The sequence below is a fragment of the Porites lutea genome, chromosome 7, assembly GCF_958299795.1.
Source record: "Porites lutea chromosome 7, jaPorLute2.1, whole genome shotgun sequence".
Lineage (NCBI taxonomy): Eukaryota > Metazoa > Cnidaria > Anthozoa > Scleractinia > Poritidae > Porites > Porites lutea.
In genome coordinates, this window is record NC_133207.1 from 31057183 (window position 1) to 31074196 (window position 17014).

Here is a 17014-nt window from a genome sequence, read left to right on the forward strand (position 1 = left end):
CGTCACATGCACAAGAGTGTCAAGTCACGTCTAAGACTAACGAAAGTACCGGATTGCGTGAGGATTTCCGTGTTTCACTCCAGAACCTTGTACGCGCGGACAGGCAGTCTGAGACCTCCAGGCAAAAAAGAAATTTGCATACGTAAAGGTACAGCTTCTTTTGTCTTCATAAAGACATAAACATGGCGCCAACTCTAGCAACCTACGGATCTTGGAAAAGCCCAATAACGGTCGATGTAGTGGTGAATCAATCGATTTCATTTAAGGAAGTCAGAGTAGATCCTTTTCAGGAAGGTAGGGGTTTGCAAAACCTTTTTAAACAATAAGCTCGTTCATGTTTTTTTCATGCTCAGCACATGCGGCATGAGGTAGGCGCAAATGCATGTGGAGTTCAGGGTTCGTTGTACTCGGCAAATTGAGAGGAACAAAAGGGGTCTGTAGCCTCTAATCTTTGCTTCTTTCTCGGAGAGGCTTTGTGCATCGACTCTGTGATTCTTTTAGTTCTTGTCTTAGCAATAGCGTTCTTCCGGAGTTTCCGCCATTGCGATTTTGAGGCGCAAGCCCGCATGCAGTTTCATCACGCGCGAAATTAAAGGTCGAAGTTGCCTGGAATATTAGAGAGCGCCATGCAGGCTAAATGTCTCGCAATACTAAGCTCAATTTCAATTCTCGGGGTTTCATCTCTTAACATAGGAATACGAGAGTTAAAAGGGGACAAATCTATAAATCTATTAAAGTCCAAAAAAAAAAGCTTGGACAAGAGGATCCAAGAGCAGGCTTAGCATTGCTAGCCCAGTGCCAAATTATTTCGATTCATGAAGATGGGAGGGAGAAGATTTGAGCGAAGCAAAAGGAATTAAATAACAGGACACAGTATGTGCTTAAGCTATCAAACCGTTGTAAATGAGGGTTTACCACAAAACAGCTCTTAACCCTAATCTGTTCATTAAAATGAGCCCTTAAGGTGATTCCATAGTAAAAGAACCTAACATAGATTTTAGCTAAAACTTGGTACACTGATGTAACAAGTCAAGAAGATGATAAAAAAGTAATAAAAAGTGGGGGTCACCGTGCTCGTTTTGACGTCACAATGCTGACAAATACGGCTATTTAGGACCCTTTTACAAAAACCGCGGGCAGCGCAAAACTAGACAAAAAGGAGAGATTTTTTCGATGATGCATGTGACATCACACAGAATTTGACTTTTATGTATTGTTTATCCACTTACGTACCAGAAAAATGCCCTTTAATGCCCTTGTTTTTACTTTACGCTCCAAAGTAGAATTAAATTGGACGCGCGCTTTTCGATCCGTGATGGCTCAATCCGTACAATTTAGTAAAATTTCCAAAAAACTGAACATAGATTTGTGCCAATTTTTTTCTCATCGAAAGGAAGCACTGTCCTTATTAAAATCATGAAATAAAAAATGGGGGTCACCGTACTCGTTTTTGCGGTAGAGCTGCAGAAAGTGCGCACCAAACGCATTTTCTCCGATTTTTGAGAGACGACTGGGGCGAGTTTCAAAATAGAATGTATGTGAAAAGGGAGAGAAAGTATTAAAAAGTCCGTTTTTACAGAATTTACATCGAGATATCACATTTAGGACACAATGTGATAAAGAAAGTGTTTAAATGAAAATCAAAGTGAGTAAGCACAAGTTAAACATCCACTATCGAGGTTCTCCGAGAGGAGGTCGAACTCAGCAACACGCGTACTGCTTACGTTATGCACATTCGCAACACATTGAGTCTCACCTCGGCAAGAAACAACAGCAAGCAAAAATTCCAATAGCGTTTCTCTTCAGTCAACTTCATTTTAATAATATTACTTCACATGCTCTTTTTTACGGTGGCCATCTTGTTATGCGCAGTAAGAGATGCGCAGTGCAAAACTAGGGAATCACCTTAACCCCAATCACTGAAAGTCAACCATGCATAATTCTACAAACATTCCCGCCATGAACCCTCATTTTCCCATCGTGAACTTAACAGGAAACATGTTTCTTGTATTTATTTTTTTTTTGTAATTTCATAAAACGTTATTTTTTTCCTCTGGCTCACACCCACTGAATGCTGCTTGCTGGCTTGCAGATTGTCCAGCCCTCTTTATTCAGACGCTGCTGGGGTTAGAGGTCGAGTGGAGGGGGCTCTTGTATTGCTTTTCTGGATTTCAAAATCCCTTGTGTCTTTTTATGCTAAAGTTCATTTTCCTGTTTAGAAATAAATGGCCTCATAGCACAGGGTGTTAACATGTTAACCACTGTAGCAGTTGTAGCAGGTTCAATACCCAGCATTGCCCATATCTTTTTCAACAAATATAATTAATAGATTGTTTTCCCTTTTTTGGTACAACAGAACTAAGTTAATAACAAAGTACAGATTATTCATTGCTAGTAATCAGCATACATGTATATCAGTTTCTGTGGGGCTAAACTCTGGAATGCTATTAAAGAAGAGCTAAAATCAGCAAGTGGTTTGCTTTAAAAGAATCTGTCATCTCCAAATATTGATTGGTATACTTTATATGCAGCTAATTGTGTGCACAGCCGTTGTTTTGTCTTGCTTCTTTTTTCATTTGTTTGTGTATTTGTCATTTATTACATCTTAAACATTCTTTTTTTTGTGAGTTTTTGTGTGCATTTGTTTATGTATAACAGCTTTGATATCTAGTTACTTTTCTGCATGGTCCAGCCACTCAGTGGAATAAGCTTTTGCTATTTCTGAGTGGCTGTGCTCTCTTTCTTTCACAATTATTTCCTTTTAATGACTCTACACTTTTGTATCAAGAGCAAAATAAAGATTGCTGTTGCTGTTGTTGTTATCCTCTCAGGGGGACTGTCTTTAAAATGTCCCTCGCTGCATTTTTTTTTTGTTTTTTGGGTAAGCCTCCCATGCAGCCATTCTTCACTTTTTCCTTCCCCACAAACCTTTGCTGAATAGACCTTTTTTACCGATACGGCGGCCATATTGAATTAATTTGATTTAAGGAGTGTTATAGGATACCCCAGGGGCATGAGCACATTTCGTTTGTATTTCCGAGCACTTTTCGGGACATTTTTTCATAAAGTTTTCTTAGAATAAGATTGTAATGGGAACAAAGATCTTTGTGCTATGTTTGGATGTAATAATGATTGCCTTTTTCCCGAGAAATATACGGTGAAAGACCATATTTCTAATACTAAACTAGAAAAAGGCGGCACAAGGATCTTTTTCCCATTACAATCTTATTGTAACAAAACTTTAAGAAAAAATGTCCCGAAAAGCACTCAAAAATACAAACAAACTGTGCTCATGCCCCCTGGGCATCCTATAATACTCCTTAAATCAAATTAATTCAATATGGCCGCCATATAGGTAAAAAGGTTTATTGAAATAGCTAGATGGCATAATAATTTAATAAAGATATACTTTTCCCAGTCAAAATAATTTTTTGGATCTGGTCACACCCCAGACTGATTGCTATCATCCCTGACAGTGAAGTTTTAATTTTGATAAGTCAACAACAGTTGTTGTAATGATTGTTGTAATGATCAACAATCCATAACCATGACCATGCGTAACTGAACATAAAATAGGAGCTCTCTTTGATTTCATGTTTTCCTCAGCTGGAAAAAACATGGGATGGCCCCAATCACCTGGTATTTTCTTGATTTGTGCTAACTTGGCTCAATGCTCCTTAACCTGCACCAAAGACGTAACTACAAAAAACAAAACAGTCCTGAAATCCTTGTTCTGGGCCCTCACCTGAGTACCAGGATTTGATTGGACTGTGAAATAAGCCATTGTCAATTTGCCAGTCAGGTTGAAGGGAAATTTGAAAGGCACTTCTTTTAATTTGTTAGTATTGTGGGGGCCTTAAAAAGAACAAGGATGTCAGCATTGCTTCACCGACACTACTAACCAGGGTTGGGTTATGTCTGTGACATGGGCCAAAGGCTCCTGTGACACCTCAGTTTATTAAGAAGCTTTTGTTCATGACATTTTTTTTTTCCTATTCAGACAAAGTGTTCTGGTCTGAGATGTCACCTGATAAAGGTGGACGATATATCATTCATTCTTGGACTGAAGGAGAAGATGTCCAGGAATTAACTCCCGAGAACTACAGTGCCCGAACAACTGTACATGAATATGGAGGAGGTGCCTTCTTTGTACACAAGCGTCGTATTTACTTCTCCAACTTTGAAGATCAACGGCTTTATTGTCAAAAGTTAAAGAAAGGGGTTCAAGAACCAATTCCTCTTACACCTAAAGGAAAAGATTGGAGGTACGCTGATGGCACCATGTACAAGAAGCATATTGTAGTTTGTGTACGTGAAGATCATGAAGTGATTGGTGGAGATGTAAAGGAGGCTGAAAACACATTGGTATCTATCAATCGCAAGACCAAGGAACAGTCTGTTTTGGTAAGTTATTTGGAATGATTGAAAGCTCTTACGAATAAAAATTAGCAAACAGAAAAATTAGTTTAATTTGATTCATAGATTGAGATCTTAGATTCATTTCTTTGGCTCCTGGGCAACCAAAAAATCTTAGCTTTTTTCATAGAAATCATATGCTGGGCCCAGTTCCTCAAAAGATGGTTAAATTTGTGCCAGGATTAAGCCATATTTTGAGCAAGGTTTTCTTGGATCATGGATTAGCACTAATTGATTTTTCAGGAACTGGGCCCTGGGTACCCTAGATTTCACAAGTTCAGAACACTTGGTTCCCTTCAATTTTTCTTAGAGCACATCCTTGATCTGATTTATGTAATTGGCAGGTATCAGGAGCAAACTTTTATTCCACTCCAAGGATTTCAAAGCATGGCACCTTGGCTTGGATTGAGTGGGACCATCCTAACATGGTAAGCATGTGTTATAAATTTCTTTATTCTCCGGTTATGATCCACACTAGCTGAGGTCTTTCATGAGAGAAAGAGGAGATAGACTTCTGCTGGTCCCTGATGCATTGTTAAAGCCGACCAGATCTGTTGTCAAAACTGACTGGTTTTCAAAACCTGAGTTTTAATTATGTGAAATGCATGTGCCCTGTTGAGTCTGAGGGCCAGAAATTTTTTGCTGAATAAGACAAACTAACTCATATTTTTTGCGCTGAATAAGACAATTTAAGATGGAATCCACCAGGAAACTGAGTAATTTTAATTCTCAGCGGACAAAAACCTTGTACCAGAATAATTTAAATAATATTGCATTCTTTTTTACATTTTTCAAGGGCTAAAGATATAATTAGTAATCTATAGTAACACCAAAGAAAATCTCCAATGGAAGTCAGAGAAAATGAATGTCAAATTACACAAGAATTGTCAAAACACAGCTAGGTAAAATTCTGAAAATTTCATGTGTCGGATATAATTTTGTGAAATTTGACATTCATTTTCTTGGACTCCCACAAGAGATTTTCTTTGGTGTTATTGCAGATGACTAATAACATCTTTAGCCCGTGAAAAATGTAAGCATGAATGCAATATACTTTAAATTATTTTGGTACAAGGTTTTTGTCCACTGAGAATTAAAATTACTCAGTTTCCTGGTGGATTCTGTCTTAATTCATAATATTTTGACAGTTCTAGATTGGTTACTTGAGAGCACTTAAACCTATAAATATTGGCTTGTTGTACTTGTTTTGATCTTTGCTTTTTATTTGTGAATTCTTTCCTCAGCCATGGGATAGCACTAAACTCTGGATAGGAGAATTGTCACATGATGGAAATTCCCTCAAAGATGGAACCAAACGAAAGGTAATACTGTAGAATTATGTGTGCGTGGAAATTTAAATAGATGTGCAGTGGTCATCTTTCTGGGGGAGAAAGAGAGTGAGGAAACTAGCATTTATAAGACCAAAATTAAAGTCAGGCACAATGCAATACAAGGTCAATTTGAACATGTCATAAGAAATCTGTAATACAAAGAACCTCTGAGATCTGTCAAAGGTTGTGAAGGTAATTTGAAAACTGAGCTTCAGCGCCTTAGAATATAGGTGAGTATTGGTCAAAGGTATGAGTCATACTGCATTAATAGTGAGTAAGAATACATAAAACTGTGTCACAGTTTATAATTAGATGACTTTTACTTGCACTTACCTGCATATTAAGAAGCTGAAAAATCAGGAAATGACCAATTATTAAAAGGAAAAATATTGAATGTTGACCCCAATATTGACCCCAATAATAAGAACCCAGCTTACTATAACACAGCTAACTGCTCTATTTTCGCTTCCCCTCAGGCAGGGTTCTATCAAGGATTTATTGTTTGGGGGAGAAGTTCGGAGTGGCTTAAGGGAACAATCTTCCTAGGAGGGTCCGGGGGCAAGCCCCCCCAGAAATTTTTAGAATTGAATATACCCTGAGATGCAATCTGGTGCATTTTGAGACAAAATTTTGAGAAATGTTACAGTGTGTGCAAGGACCTTGTTGCATCTGGATGATTTTTCCATAGTTACCTATATACTGTAATGATAATATTTTTTTGGGGGGAGGGGGAAGCTGGGCATTTGGGGGGGGGAAGCTTCTACCCCTCAAATACCCTAGATAGAACCCTGTCAGGGTTCCATACCCCACTTTACAGATACCTCATTATTACAGCCAGTTTGCTTTCTCCCTGGGGAAAGAAAGCCCTTACATTTTCTGTAAATTCAACCCGCTAAATTCGGGCACTTTCTATAGCCCTCTCAGCGTCCCTGTTAACAGGGTTTGGGTGAATTTACAAACCTCAGAACCAGTGATTGATAAATAAAGGGTAACAAATTTATTAATGGTTGTAAAACTTAACATTTGTTGGCCACAGTTATATGACATCACAAGTAGTTTTTCAAAATGTCTCTTTAGTTTTTTGTCAGTTATGCACTTTAGTTATCTCTCAGGTTCTCATGAAGAATATCAGGGGTTGGGATTAATAGTGGTTGGGGACCTGTTTACCTTTTTGTCCCCTCTTCTCTCCCACCGCCCTCCCCCCACCCCCACACACTGGGGGCTAAAATAAGGCTGGAATAAACGGTAGGGAACTGCTTTCTTCTCCTTCCAATCTACCTATAATGTGAATCACAGGGAGATTTATCATTAAAACAGGAGCCATTTAGGGCCTGTTTTGATGCATCACTTCAAATTAATAGTTTAAAATACATTATTATTATTATTATTATTATTTTTTTTTTTTTTTTTTTTTTTGGTACTGCAGATCGCAGGTGGTGAGGGCATCAGTGTCATGCTTCCAAAGTGGTCACCAGATGATCAACTGCTGTATATTCATGACACAACAAACTGGTGGAACCTTTACAAACTAGATGATCAAGACAATGAGATCAGTGTTTATCCCAAGGATGAAGAGATTGGTGGACCTGCCTGGGAATTTGGAGGCAGTCCTTATTCATGCAATCCTGATGGCAATGGAGAAATGTTGCTTAATTATGGCTCGGTATGGTTTGTCCTGTCAGAAATAATTATGATCAATTCTCTACCACTCCCTGTTATTATTATTATTATTATTGTTATTATAAATTTACAAAATGATAGTCCTATTGGCATTCATTGCATTGAACAGGAATCGAACCCTGACCTTCAGCGTGATGACCGGACACAACACTCTGTCCATTTAGCAAATCAAGCTAACTGGAGAGCAGGTCATTGTGTTGTGTGTATTTTTCCAGAATATGATCAGTTGAATGCACTGTAAATGACACTTCCGTTAAAACATGCAACTATGAATGCATCTTTTGCAAGCAAGTCAGTCAGTGAAATTCAAGCTCAGTTAACTAGTGGCCTAGCTAATGTCCTAAGTTGGCTTCACGCTTATTTTCTAATACTTAATCCTGAAAAAACAAAGATTATTCTTGTTGGTACAGTGTACCCATCAGAGGACTGCAGAGGCTGACGATCCAGTTATAGAATTAATCAGTAACACACGTTTAGAAAGAGTTAACAAGTTTAAATATCTTGGGGTCCTCCTAGACAGCACCCTATCTTGGAAGAACCACATAGAATATATAGGTAATAAGATCTTGTCTAGATTAGGTATTCTGCGTCGAGCTTGTAAGGTTCTTCCCAAGCCAACTTGTCAAATGCTCTAATTTAATACTGTTGTAAACGGGAGATGATTTCATAGCTAATGAATAAGCGTTGACTGCTTGAGTATCTCTAGACCTGGCTGGTCTCAGGCTATCAGTACTCTAAGAGATCACACTCATCGTTTATTGCTAAATCAAGGTACTTTTGTACATATTGGTAGGTAAATCATATTTGGGAAAATATGGAAGGGAATGCATGTGGTTTCCTTTCTAGTAAACACCCTAATTCGATTGAAAGCTTAAAGCACTATTATGCCTACATTACTGACTAAATCCTGAGTGGCTATGTTTGAATAATCATCCCATCCTACACGAAAGTCCTACCAGTTAAAAGGGTGTAGCTTTTATGCTATTCCGATCGGAAAACACATCTAACTATTTGCTTTACGTCATGCACATTTTTGCACACCTTTGTAACTTAATTAATTTTCTAGTTTTAATGTTTTAATGTCTTTGTTTCTGTGTTGTGTCAGGGCTCCATTAATAAATTATTTTAAACTAGCGCTGCTAAATTGGATGCCCCTGGATAAATATTAATTTAAAAAAATCTTACTTTGCTGCTCATCTACTTCCTTCCATGTCATTAAATCAAACAATAATAATTAGATCGATATAATAATGTTAATTTTTCCATATTTCTTTTGTTCAGACCATCACATGTCTTAAACATTCTGGTGAACATCAAGATATTAAGCTGGAGAAAGATTACAAGTCTTTCACCTTTCTGCATTATGATCCAAATGGAAAACATGCCTACATGGTAGCTGGAGGCCCCAGTCTCTTTACAGTGCTTATTAAACTAAATGTCAAGACTGGTAAAACAACAGTAGTAAGAACTTCGCATCCATCAACAGATGATATTGATCCAGGATACTTAAGCGCTGATCCTAAGAAGGTGTCATGGGATACCACCCTTGGTGCTAAAGCTCATGGTTATTATTATCCACCTCAGGTTGGTTGATCTATTGTTCTCCACTTATTTCTGTTAACAGATCTCGTATGATAAAATAATAGCACGATTTTATAACAACAAGCAAAAGTCCAAACTCAAATTCTTCTTCAAAGTAATTTGATATTGGAATCATTGCGCAGAGCTTCTAAAACTCATTCGTTTTATTATTTATTTTTGTCAGCTCTATTGGTCAATGATATAAACGAAAAAGGAAAAAGAAAAAAATGTTTCTATTTGTGATTCTAAGGCACAGTATGTATGCTATGCCTATAAAATCTACTGTAGAGAAATCACATCATGATTTTGCCAATAACAGTCCTTTCTTTGTTGCGTTCAACGAAGGAAGAACGCTTCCTAATCTACTGGGTTGCCTGTTATCGCGTAGGTTCCCTGTGCACGCAAGCGAAAGCTGACCCGTGTTTTTTCGTTCCATGGTTCACCTTTTCGGCGCCATTTTGAATGACGTCACAATTTCATTGCGCAAAGCATTCTGCCTCGTGCTTCGCTGTTTGTCGGATGTGTTGGAAGGTTCAAGCTTTATTTACGTCATAATCAATTGTCATATGGCAATCACGTGCATCACTGGTTCCATCAAGGTCAACAAGCAAGATGATTACACGGGAATATTTGAGTTCGGCTAAAGAATGAACTGTGGAGTTGTTTTCTAAGCGGGTTTTATCGCTGAACTGATGATTCTGCTACACCTTTTTCGGTCAATGCCGTTCAAATCGAGCTGGAACTTCTTAGAAACACACAAATAAAGACCAGGTAACATTTGTGCCGTGAGAAGTTTACCCGTGCGTTTGAGTCTATTTATATATTTGTAGTTTAACCTCTTTACGCACGAAATATATTCTGAGATACAGTAAGCTGTTGTTACAACTGTAATGCTTCATTCACGTCTGATATATCTACACGGGCCATCTTGCTTGATAAGTATCTCCCTCGCTGAAGCAAGCTTAAGTTTTAAATATGTTAAACTGACCTACATGAACTTAAAATAATCATGAGATGAAAAGTTTGCACAATTGCAAAAGATTCTGTCCTGTTCTCTGACATCAGTAATCTAGCAAAAACCTAATATGTTTCCGTCGCTGCTATGATCATTGTTTTCATTTCAAGTTGTGTCACGCAAGAAGCCAGGACTTTGTAACCTTCGAGGCTACCATTTTTTCGAAGTTTGTAGTGACATGTTTATCTTTTTAACAACATAGAACTTTTTACGATCTATTTTACATTTTTATCGACCATACTTGAAGGAGAATAAGACAGGAGTAAAGAGTTAATGAGTGAGATATTTTGAAGCTGTATACGCGAAGAGCATCTCTTAAGAAAAGAATGTTTACCTTTTAATTCATGATCTCTTCCATGATTTTGAAATAATGCTTGACGACACAAAAGCTAATCTGGAGCTAAGAAAATTCAAACGCACTCATTAATCTATGATTACTTCTAGTTTATTTATAACCTGGAAATTTGACATCTTTTTTAATACTGTATTGAGTCTATCAGAGGGCATCCACTGCCTTCATCATCAGTGGTTGTGAGACAACTGATAATGAGTGACGTCTTAAAAGTCCTCAGTCGTTGTGCGTGGTTATGAGGTGGTAAATAATGTCAATAATTGATTAGGAGTCATCATCGTTGGTTGTGAGGTGATGAAAGGCAATGATTGAAAACTAAATAGTCATTGACAGTCATTGACTGACAATGTGAAGAAGAATTCTAAGCACCAAAAAAGTCCTTTTAATGAGATAGCCTGAGCTGTACCACAGACAAACTAAGCCTTTGGTTAAGCCCATCTCTGAACCAGCACCTAAATGCTAATTCTTGACCCCCATATATTTGATTGGCTAATCAGTTAAAGGGAAATTGGAGGTGCACCTCCAGTAATGAGGTGAGTCTCAGGGTTGTCGCTAAGATTTCAAGTTGCCAGGTAAATACAACAAGTAGGTGGGGAATCAAACAGCTTGGAACTTCTTTCGGTTCTATTTTTTTTTATTTTCCTTTGAAAGTAGCCGGGGAAGACGTTCATAGTAGCCGGGGGAAATCCCCGGCCCCCGCCTCTTAATGACAGCCCTGTGACTCTGTAAGTGGTCCAGAACAAAGTTCTTGGTGTTGCTTCACAGTGGTTACAACTAAGGCTAGTAATTAGTCCTTTGTAATAATGATGATGATGATGATTGGCAGCCATATGACATTTTATTATATATGAACATTATTTTTCTTGTCACTCAGAACAAAGACTTCGAAGGTCCTGAGGGTGAATGTCCTCCTCTTTTGATGAAGGTTCATGGAGGTCCTACTTCAGCCTGTTCACCATGTCTGGACCTCAAAAAACAGTTCTTCACCTCCAGGGGATTTGCACTTCTTGATGTTGATTACCGTGGCAGCACTGGTTATGGGACAGAGTACAGGAATGCTCTGAAAACAAAGTGAGTAAACTTTGTGATTTTCATTTAATTTTTTTAGTGGCAGGTCCATGTTCAACTCTTCATTAACCCTTCCTTTTACAACCTGGCTTACACAGCGAAAAAGGAGTGCAGAAATTAAATACACTCATATTTTCAAACTAGTGGTACAGGAAACCACAGATTAGAGAGCTGCATCTGACTCCAGGTCTAGTAACAAGTACCAGCAAGGAACAAAGTAACAGTTTCCAGGCTGAAACACGCCCTTTAAAATTATGACCAATTGACAAATTATGCCCACAATGAATTCTTGTTTTTATGCCCCATTCACACCAAAGCTTTTAAAACATATATGAAACCTGCTTAGCTAAAGACAGTTTAAAATTGTTTCCTTCATTAAAGTCGCTTACTGACATTTATTTTGTTTATTGCAATTTATGTGTCAATTACAGACAATGTTGAAGTTTATTTCAGCTTTGGGTAAATGTCTGTGTTCCAGTTTTTCATTTTTTGAATCCTGGTTTAACTAAACATCAGTGATTTTGTTACAAATAGTTATGGTGAGACCTGGGACTCATCTTGTGAAAAATCATGAGTCCCAGTCCAGAACCAGTGAGTTCCAGTTCAAAAAACTACCAGTCCTAAATTGAAAATTCTTGGTCCTTTATGTGACTAGGTAGTTAATCTGAAGACTGACTCGAAACCTCGATGGTTGTCTTTACACTAGGCTGTTAAGTAAGACTTAAGAGCTGCTAAGTTTTACTTAATTACCCAAAAATGGTGTGTGAAGGCATAAGTAAAATCTCAAGTAACTTTACTTTGCATCTCATTAAAGTCGGAAAGTTGAAACGATTCAAGAAAGTTTCAAGTCACTTGAAAACCATCCTTAAAACTGACTTAGCGCACTTGCGGTTTCTAAGCTTTGATAAGGGCGAAACATGTCAATCAATCTTAATTATGTTGTGTGGGAAAATAGGCTTAAGTAAACCTGAATTTAAAAAGATAGGTTGTGTGAAGCCTTTTTTTACTTGAAGAATTTAAAATTTACTTGTCTTGAAATATTTCTTAGCATATTTAGGCTCTCGTGTAAAGACTACCAATATTTCAGTTTACTGGAATTAAAATATAGTCCTTCTGTTAAAGCACGAACAAGACTAAAATAAGTGTACACCATTAAACAACAGCCGCACAAGAACAGGCACAGAAATCACATAAACAGGATATTCTGCAAAAACATATTCAGATCACAGGATGCATGCCACAAATTTTTTAGTGTCTTTGTGGATTTTTATGCGTCAGGGACATAGGATGCAGAGGTAACAAAATCACTGAAACATGTTTAGTTGGTGTGAATTAATGGGGCTTTAGATATTTTCTCCTTTGCCAACGAAAACTAAGTTTTAACAGTATATTTAAAAATGAGTCAACAACAATACCAGCAATGAACATTCATCTTATCACCTAGCATTGGTTGTAGACATGGGACACAAGTATGCTGACTGAAAGAAAGCAGGGACCAATTTGAGGTTTCCATTTCAGGGAAGCATCCATCTTTTAGTGGTGTTAGTTAAGAGATCCAAAGTTTACTGTACTCACGCTTGCATTGTACAATGATACTACATTCTTTCTTGCTGCTTAAACTTTTTGCCCTGCTGTCTTCCACCATTTCTGCCATTACAGTATTTAAACTGTTGTAGAGTTTAACATAATGTCTTGATAGATTGATACACTGTGGGTTATTGATAGCCATTTAAGAAGAGACTAAAAGTAAGGTGGTCCTTAATGAACCTGGCCATGCTTTGTCCGTTAAAGCCAGTACATTTATGTATAAACCCATTCTAACACTTAACATACTTCTTATAAACAGCTGGGGTCTTCTAGACATTGACGACTGTTACAAAGGGGCGGAGTCTCTGGCAGATCAAGGCAAAGCTGATCGTGGTAAACTGTTCATTGATGGAGGTTCTGCCGGTGGCTTTGCTGCTCTAGCTTCCATTACTTTCCATGGAGATGTGTTCAGTGCTGGAACAAGCTTTTATGGAGTGTGCGACCTCACAGCTCTTGCAGCAAGTACCCATAAGTTTGAAAGCCGCTATACTGATACCCTTATTGGCCCTCTTCCTGGGGCACAGGAAATTTATGATGAAAGATCACCAATCAAACATGTTGATAAACTTGACTGTGCAGTGTGTATATTTCAAGGATTAGAAGATAAGGTAAGAGCTTTGGGTCAGAGAAAAAGAGAGGGTTAAATTTAATAAGCGCACTATTGGGCTCATTTTTGTCGGTCTTATGTGTATTGTTACCAGTTGCGGATGTCAAATAAGAGCCTGTACCCTTTTTACCTTTATTTTCCAGCAATAGTCTGAATTGGTAATAAGTAGAATAAATTTTAGATAGCATATATTCTTCATATAAGTTTCAATTAAGTTTCATATAAGAGGTTCATAATCCACAATTTCTTTCTGTCACTTTTTACCAATTTCATTTCTTTACATTGCTCTGTGTGGGAGGGGGGGGGGGTTACATCTGTGGGGAAGGGTGAGGATAGTCCAAAAAAAACTAACAACTGTAGGGTGGCATCTTTCTCAATCTTAATATCTTAATGGTAATTATTGTTGCTGACATTTAAATTTTTTTCAGGTCGTTCCACCAGATCAGTCAAAAATGATGTATGATGCAGCTAAAGAAAAAGGGAATCCAGTGGCTTATAAAACATTTGAAGGTGACATAAAAAATGATTTAATATGGTGAAGAAATTTTTTTATTGTGCAATTACATGGCAGGCTTTCCTTTGTAAAAGATTACATGCCTGATCATTTTAACTTCTCAGTTGCAAATCAGACATTTGCATGGATGTGTCTAGGGAAGGGGATTCCCTGGGGGCTGAAATCCTCTTCTTAGCCCAGTAGCTCATTTTTATCATCAATTGATTTAAAGGATTGCATTATGAATATTTTTTGTTTAGTAAAATCCAACTAGTGGTCTATTTTCAATAATGCGTTCTGATTGGTTGAGCTACTACTAAGCTAAATGTTATAGCCCACTAGTAGCAAAAAACGTCAGCTTTGGAAACCAAAACAATGGCGTCTGAATCGTGTTTTGCTAGATGAAAGTGTTTTGTCTCTATATTTTTGACCAACTAGTTGGATTTTACTAAAACAATATTATTCCTCTTGCCCTCATGGCCTCTGATTCAATAGCCCATTCGGCCGCCGGCCTCATGGGCTATTGACTCAGACGTCATTCGGGCTCAAGGAATAATAATTATTCCTCAAGCCCAAAAAATAACCAGTGGGTGGTTTAATTTTTTTTTTAACTTAGAGCTCATTTAGATTTCTGAAGAATTATTGGGAAACCGGGTACTTGTTAAATTTCCTGTGGAAGTGAGCTACTGATTCTCCATGACCTATGGACCTTTATTGTACAGTGATCTATACTGTCTAATGAAGGTGTGCCTGAAATAATGCCCCAAGAGACTTCTAATAGGATGCTGGATTTTCCTTACAATTTGCCTTGTGGTTGGGTATTAGTATGTGTAATCAAAATGGTGAACAGTGAAATAAGGGAATGATTTCACATGTGTTTTGTCTAAATTCTAGTTATTTCCAGAGCCTCTAGGTGAGGGAAATTATTAGAATTTGGACAAAATGCAAGTGAAATTATTCCCAAATTTCACGAGTGTACCATTTGATTACTTAGTAATGTCATGAGGGACGAATAGTATTCCACTCACAATTACACTGAAAAGGCTAGTCCTTAACTTTTGGCTTTAAGTTCACTATCATTTTCTAAATTTGAAATGGGTAACTTTTTCAGATTACAGGTGTGGTCAGTACCTCTTCCAGCAATACCTGATTTTCCGTAAATATCACTTGTTAACTCCATTCCAGTGGTTAAAAAATGGGATGCAGAGCCTAGGGGAAGTTAAACGGGTGCCATATTTCTTTGCGGAAGGCATATGAAAGAGGTACCTTTCCAGAGGAAAATTATACTTAGGGAAAGGGGTTTGGCCTCAGGGCAGATCCTCACTGTATGAAACATTGTTAACTACCCCCTTCTAACCCGCCCCCAACACACTCCCCTAGCAACCATGCCTCATGTATTGAACTTTGATTTTAAAAAAAACTAGTTAAAACAATTCAACGAAGGCCTTTTATTTGAACAAATGCCTCTTTTTAAAATTTATTTAAGGTGAACAACACGGGTTCCGGCAGGCAAAGAACATCAAGTTCTCATTGGAGGGAGAGTTGTATTTCTATTCCAAAGTGTTTAAATTTGATGCTCCAGGGATTAGTGCAGAAGTAATTGAAAATGTAAGTTATGCGAGAAACTGAAATGTACCTGTATAATGTCATTGTGTAGAGAAAAAGCACTTTGTTTTTCATTTGTTGTCAATGTCAAAACTCAAATAATGAAAGCACTGGAAAAGAATATCATCTTTAATGAATGCATTTTATAAGACTGCTGTTGTTAACTTTGCGTGATGATATCGCATTATTGATCCAATCAAATTATTCTCAGTAATTCCTTGTAAAACTTACTTAACAACTTTCTCTTTTCTCGTTAGAACAACAAGAAACTGAAACCTAAAGATTGCAAAGGATATTTGTTGATGAGGCCGTTGTTTTTTTTTCTTGAAACTCTTACATCTTTTTCTTTTTTTATCTTATAGCTGAAAATTGAGAACCTGCCAGAGGACTGAACAGATGTTGTTGTCATCAATAACTGCCTGTTGCACACAGCAGAATAGGAGAGGTTTTTTCCCTAAACAGACTTGGTAGTGGTTTTGTGAGTAGGATAAAATAAAGTATTTCGATTAAGTTAGCCTTGTTTGTGTTCTTGTGAAAGAGTGTATACCTATTAAAGTTGTAGGTTACTGTGATCAGAATTAAAATAAGTAGAACTATGAATGAACTATGAACTATGAATGAACTATGTGCATTTCAAAAATATTTTGTAACAAAACACTGTTAATAAGTGTTTATCCATTGAACTTCAATAAAACTGATGAAAATATTACGCAATGCTGAATATGCACTAAGTCTCCTTAATGTTGTAGTTTTTTGCTCCGAAAAACTTGTTTTGAAGCTATTTGAACCGTTTTCTGACCACGTTCTGGCCAAAACTGCCCAAAACGCCACTACGTAGATTTTTGCATTTTTTGGGGGGCTCCTTTAGTGAATCGTGCTCCTTCTGGCATTGCTTTGAAAGATCCCTTTTTTCCCCTTGCACAAGAATGATGAAAAAGTTGTCTTTGACGTTTAAATTAGTGACTTGTTTGAGGGACATAGATCTGCATGGGCAGTTCAGGGGTAAATGGGTTAAGGCTTGAAAACTGCATAAAATATCCCCCTTTGCAAAGGGTATCAGATAGAAAGGTTGTTTTTACTTTATATACCTTTCCCTTGTTAGGCCAACCTTATGTCAATGGGGACAAGTTTATTTTGCTTTAAATATAGAGCATAGTTCTTTTGAAAGAAGGCTTAGATACTCATCAAAGGCCTTAATATTTAATGTGCAAAATATTGCAAAGACTCTTGCTAGCACCTCTGGTTACCTTAGATGTGCTTCATTGTCTGTTGGAGTCCA

At 37.5% G+C, this 17014-nt stretch overlaps 1 protein-coding gene across 1 annotated transcript; it reads left to right on the forward strand.

The window, feature by feature from the left end:
- Positions 1–160: 160 nt before the first annotated feature.
- On the forward strand, positions 161–16362 carry LOC140943685 (prolyl tripeptidyl peptidase-like). The gene is made up of 11 exons (XM_073392796.1): positions 161–294; positions 4001–4404; positions 4761–4844; positions 5661–5738; positions 7174–7410; positions 8709–9011; positions 11250–11446; positions 13290–13638; positions 14066–14147; positions 15617–15738; positions 16098–16362. Exons 1-11 carry the CDS (start codon positions 183–185, stop codon positions 16125–16127), a joined length of 1998 nt encoding a protein of 665 aa, XP_073248897.1. The 5' UTR covers positions 161–182; the 3' UTR covers positions 16128–16362.
- The last annotated feature ends 652 nt before the right edge of the window (positions 16363–17014 follow it).